At 54.9% G+C, this 5,875-nt stretch overlaps 1 protein-coding gene across 1 annotated transcript; it reads right to left on the bottom strand.

Annotated features, from left to right (window-relative positions):
- Window positions 1-404: 404 nt before the first annotated feature.
- LOC308358351 (histo-blood group ABO system transferase-like) lies at window positions 405-5,514 on the bottom strand (the record flags this gene model as incomplete). The annotated part of the gene is given in 6 exon segments (XM_080828531.1): window positions 405-780; window positions 1,743-1,953; window positions 1,956-2,262; window positions 2,264-2,452; window positions 3,018-3,073; window positions 5,499-5,514. Coding segments are annotated over 6 exon segments (1,155 nt in total).
- Between the last annotated feature and the right edge of the window lie 361 nt (window positions 5,515-5,875).

The following is a 5,875-nucleotide window of genomic DNA, read 5'->3' as shown; positions in this document are numbered from 1 at the left end:
TAGCCTGAGGCCCCGTGTGGTCAAGGCCCACTTAGGAGTTGTGCCCCTTAGCCAAGTACCTTAAGAACTAGGGGAAAAAAAAAAAAAAAAGAACTACCTGGATGTAAGTGATGGGGATCACCAGGTTCTGGTGGGTCCAGGCTGATCTGTAGAATCAGACAGCTTAGGTCAAGCCCTGGCAGGGCCACTACTGCCTGTGTGAGCTGAGGAAGGTTCTAGGCCTCCCTTATGGTTTGGCCAAATCTGTAAAGCTAAGAGAAGAGGCTCTGGCCGCCAGGAAAGGGTGATGTGGGGCACAGCCTCGGGGTGCTGCCTGGGAAACCAGCCAGCCCAGGGGCGGTGCTCCTACTGCGGGGTCGGGCCTTCCCAGGGCGGCCGCCAAGGAGGCGGCCCCAGAGAGGCTCTCAGACGTCGGGGCCCCAGGCCCTGCGCTCCCCGCGGGCGGCGGCGGGGACCTGGCATAACGGCTGTCTTTCGGGGCGGTTGGAAGGACGCGGCTGGCGGCCCTCGCGCCCGCTACTGTGTCCCGCTACACCGCCCCGCCCCCAGCCCCCGCCCCGCACCCCAGGCACTGCCCCTGCCGCCGCCTCCCTGGAGCCCTGGGTCCCCCAGTCCCCGGGCCCGCGCCCCCCACCTTCCCCGGCATCAGGCTGTATCCGGCACTGCCGCTGAGACAGCTTCTCGCTCAGACGGTGGCGGCCCCGGTACTCCGGGCGACCGGTACTGCCCTCGGGGACCCGAGGGCGAGAACGGAAGACCCAGGGCCCCGATGCCAGGCGGCTGTCCGGAGCCAGACGCCCAGGAGGCCGGCCCGCTTCCCGGGAACCATCCCCGCTGTCCCGGACGGTCCCCACGGAGCGCGCGCGTCACCGGGTGCCACCAACTGCAGCCCGGTGCGCGAGGCTGGAGGCGAGCGAGTCCCGCGGACCGGGGCCGTTGTCCTCGCCCATTGCCCTCGCCCGTTGCCCTCGCTGCCTTTCCCTCCAGACAGCCCTTTGCGCGCCGGTTCTCTTTCCCCGTGGCCGGTGGCCCTTCAGAACCTTGGGGAAGGGTGCGTGGGCCACCGAGGGCTCTGGTGCTAGGACACCTCGCTGACCTTTCTACTGAGTCCAGGGATTCCTCGCACAGAGGCGGCTCCTCCCCGCAGCTTCTGCAGCCAGAACGCCCCCCTCGGGTGCCCTCCAGTGTTCCCCATCGGGCCTGGGTCACCCCTGTCCTGCCCCTCACTTGGCATGCTTGCAGGCTCCTGGGTCTGCACCCCTCATCCCCTGTCACCTGGCAGAGCTGGAAAAGTTTCATCTCTGATCCTTTGTCAGGACAGGCTGGGACCACCCCCTCCTCAATCTGAAAGGGCGGTGGGAGCACACAGTGAGAAGCTAAGGGTGGCGGCCACTCTGGGACTTTGTACCTGAATCCAAGAATCAGCCCAGCTTAAATGTGTGTGTGTTTGGTGGTCTCAGGAGGACAGGGGAGGGGATGGCGTTAGGCCTAAGTTCAGAGGGGTGCTTCTAGACCTCAGGCAGGCAGGAAAAGGGCAGCAGAGTCTACCCTTCATGCTAAAACTGGTTTTAGTGAGGAATAGCATGCCAGGAGGAAGACTCCGGGAGCTGAGCCTCGCTTGTCTCTGAGCCCTTCTGGAAGTTTTGCTCACCACGCTCTCAGACTGTAATTTGTCTTCAAGGCTTTAAGTCTTTTCTGCTTTATGAATTTGGAGAAGATCAATTGTTGGGCTTTCAAATAACCATTGCAGATTCTGCCACAGGTACTCAGGGGAGAGGACCTTGGAGGGCTTGTGGGAAAGGAGGTATTTGTTCAGACAGCTCTCATGATGCCACACGGCCTTGATGTTGTTGGCTTGGTCCACCATCATGGCTTCATGGCAGGTCCTGGTAAGTCTGTAAACTTCTGACACTGACCCCCCAAATAAGACCCCTATGGAATAAAAGTCCCCTCATCTTCAGGAATATGGGCATGTGACTGAGGCCGGCGTTCATAGGGGAAGTCAGTCTGATTGAGCCCAAGGTAGGGGGGATGGAGAGTCTCGAACAGGAAGGCAAGGATCTCCACGACCACGTGGTCGCTGAAGCTCACGTCCACATCCGCGCACACGAGGTAGGCCACCTCCCAGCGGAAGCACCACTGGGAGAAATTGCTGATGGTCTCCGTGCGGTGCGTGGAGACGTCCTGCCAACGGGCATAGCTCGGGGTCTCGAGGATGATGATCTGCTTCCCTTTCTGTCGGCTGAGATGAGGAACATAACTCTGGCTTGTCAGTGAAGATACAGTAGTTCACCCTGTGTCCCACCATGAAGTACGTCTTGGCAGACTGCAAGAACTGCTTCAGGAAGATCGTGTAGGACCTCCCAGAAAATACAGTCGATCTGATGGTCGTGGTCCGGAGCTGGAACTGCTCATTCACGATGTCCGTGTTCAAAGTCCCCTCCCAGATGATGGGAGCTGTTAGGTCCCCCAATAATGGGTCTGTGACCAAAGGAGTGAGACTGATACAAAGGGAAGGTCAAGCAAAGCTTTATTTCATGCCAAGCATCGAGAATCAAACTGACCGGTCAGGGCCGTCTCCTACAAAGAGGCGACCTCTCCCTGCCTTGCCGACTAACTTTTATAGAGCAAAGGGCATGTGGTTGAGCCTGGCCACACACAGGTGGCCAATGAGATTGCAACACGCAAAGAAAACTGCACAGTCATGCTAGGTCACACATGTGTAGCCAATTGAATTTCAATTTACCCTAGTAGATATTTGAACTAGCCTATCACCTTGGTCAGAATTGGCGACCAAAAGGCGGAGCCCACTCCCCTTGGTAGCTAGGGAGACAGTATGGGCGCCCCACTGATTGGATGTCTCCACGGGGCCTGACCCGCCGTTGTATCTGGGCTTTGCTACCTAGGAGTGGTTTCCCGGACTTGCTTTTAAGTAAGTTCCTCTGGGAGGGGCAGGGCCAATCAAAATTTACTGCATAAACAACAAAATGGCTCCCTCTGGCTAAGTAGGCCCTTACAGGAGCCAGCCAGGGGGTCATGATGAGGACATCTTTCCTAGAGGGTGTTAGAACATCTGGTTAGGGATACACCATCCTTGATAATTTTACACTTTCCAGGCCATAGATTTGGCTAATAACCTTGCTTGTCCCAGCTGAGATGCTTCCTAGCATCTGGTTTCTGGGATTCAGGTAGCAATAACAAAAGGCCAAGGCAAGAGCTATTAAAAGAAGAAAGTTCACTTGATGAGGCAGGTAGCATTTGGGGTTCTCTAAGAATGTCCTCACCGGCTGAGCCATGGCTCTACTTCCTACTCTTGGCAGCCAAGATCTCTTAGAGATGATGTTAAGCACCCGTACCTGCTCAAGGTTCCACTCACAGCAGCCTCTCTTGGGCGGGGTGAAGGAGAAAGCATTGACTATAAGGTACCCGTGCCCCCTGCTTCTCCTGCGGTCCTACCTCTATGCAAGGAGCACCTGAGTGCTGTTCAGGGTCACCGAGCTGTGTAAGACTCCCAGACTATCAGGACATTGATCAATTCAGTTCTGATCTGAGGTTGTATCAGAAAAACCAGGTGCCAGGACTCAGTCTGGGCCACCAGAACTTCTGGGCCAGCATGTAGGGGAGAAGTCAGTCTCCTGTAATAGGCTCAGGAAACTGGCTCATGGAGGCCACTGAGCAGGTCAAGGACAGAGATTATGATGAAAGCAGGGCAGGGCCTGAACTGAAGGTTAAGAGGGCTTGTGCTCCAGCCTCCCCTTGATGCTCACTGGCTGTGAGACCTTTACAAAAACCCTCAATTTCCTGGAAGTCAATAAAGTTGAAAACAATGTCTTCAGGGTCCTATCCAGAGAGGCTGATGTGGGCATCATGCAAAAAGGCCTGATTTGGGGGCATCTGGGTGCCTCAGTGGGTTAAGGCTCTGCTTTCAGCTCAGGTCATGATCTCAGGGTCCTGAGATCGAGCCCCACATCGGGCTTTCTGCTCAGCAGAGAGTCTGCTTCCCCCCCCCATCTCCCCCGACTTGCCTCTCTGCCTACTTGTGATCTCTGTCAAATAAATAAATATAATCTTTAAAAAAAAAAAAAGGCCTGATTTGGTAACCATGCTCCAAGAGAGAGAGCCTACAGATCAAGGATTGCTTACCTTTATTCCTCTAAGAATCACATAAAATGCCACTGAGTGTTTACTTCGAAGATACGCGGGCTTATTCTGTGGTTAGGATTAGGCTGCTAGACTCGTTGTGCATTATATTACTGAGCCCTGCAAACAAGGCTGGGGGATGGATGCTGCGTTGTCCTCATGGTCTAAATGGGGAAACCTGCTCAGAGAGATGGGTGACTGGTCCACGACCACATGGCTAGCTGGAAAGTGTTAAAGCCAACAGAACAGCCAGACTCCAGGATTGGGCCCTTGACCACCCTGTACTCTGGTCCTCTGCCTTGCCTGTCAGTCCTTCGTGGTTTCCTGTTTCTGGGCTCTTTTCCCAGTTGGGTTCCTTTGTGTCTGTCCCTTATGGATACCATGCCAGTTGACCCTAGGCAGGGCCCTCAAAATGAAAGAAACCCCACCCAGTGCCATTTTTGACCTATTGTATTCCCAGTGTGTGTGTCTCCCTCTGCAGTCCTGGGCAGTTCCAAGTAAGTGTCTCTTGGAAAATGAGACCCATGGCACAAACTTCTGGCCCACAGTTGGTAGAAAAGAGTCCTGTGGTGTGCGGGGAGCCCCTGCCATGTGCCCCCTGAAGCTGGCTGGTGTTCTTGTGCTGCTGCCTCTGTCACCTTGTTTCTCCCCTCCCGCAGGAGCAGGTGGCTGGAGACATGTTTTTTCCAGGCTTTCTGAAACCTTCTCGGGGTGATTCCGAGCATGTTAGGAGGAGGGAATGAGTGAGTTTTGATGACTGTGTCTTAAGAGGCTGACACCTTGTCTTTGTGGCCCAGACTCTGACATTTGCCTAGCTGGGTAAAGGAATGGTTGTGTCATCTTGATTGTCACCCCTGCTCAGTAATGCTAATGTAGTGGCAATATATCAGGCCAACTCAATGATGTTACAAATGCCAGAAAAAGGAATCACTGCTTTGAGGAGAAAATGACCCCCGGAAGATAAGGAGCATGTGCCTGATGTGCTTGTGGGTCTGGCTGTATGTGTCCCCGGCTCTGGAACCTCTCTGGGGAATCTGGTCTTCCCAAGGCGGTGGTGGAGGGAACCCATGGCACTGCTCTCCATGGCACATCCCTGAGAGTCTTGGAGGTTAAAGAAGCTTGCAGAATGAAGAGGTAGAGGGATGGGACAGACACCAGCGGTGTCGGAAAAGACCAGGAAGAGACACTCAGCATGGCCTCTGACCATTTGGGAAGGTCCTAACTGCTCAGCTCTGCCAGGCCACTAGCCTGAGACCCTCCAGCTTCCATGAGTCACCAGGACACCACCAGGCCAGTGTGTTACACTGACCCTTGGCCTTCCTCACTCCAGCCTCAACAGATCCTCTTCAGACTCTTACCCCTGGCCAGTTCCATTGTCCAAACTTTATCCTAGCACCCCTAACCTTTTGCCCATGCCTCCCTAAAGCCCTCATTATTCCTCTTTCTGTAGAATCCAGGGGGTTATTCTGTGGCTTACATGCCAGGACACATGCTCCAAAGGGCCCCCTGCTCCCTGTACCTGGGACGTCCCAAGATGAAAGAACTAGAATGTATTCTCTCTCCACTGTTGTCACAGTGGTTGGGCACAGAACCCTGCTTCAGCCCTGGGCCTGTGAGTGTAGCAGGAGGAAACGGACTTGGAACCGTTCATTGCTACAGGTTCACAGCAGTCCCCGCCATCTCCTAAGCACATCACAGACTCATCTGGAATACTGGCAAGACCTTCTCAGCAACT

Source organism: Martes martes (assembly GCF_963455335.1).
Source record: "Martes martes genome assembly, chromosome: 17".
In the NCBI taxonomy this organism is placed as follows: domain Eukaryota; kingdom Metazoa; phylum Chordata; class Mammalia; order Carnivora; family Mustelidae; genus Martes; species Martes martes.
The sequence above is the reverse complement of the archived record's forward strand: the minus strand, read 5'-3'. Positions and strand labels throughout refer to the sequence as shown.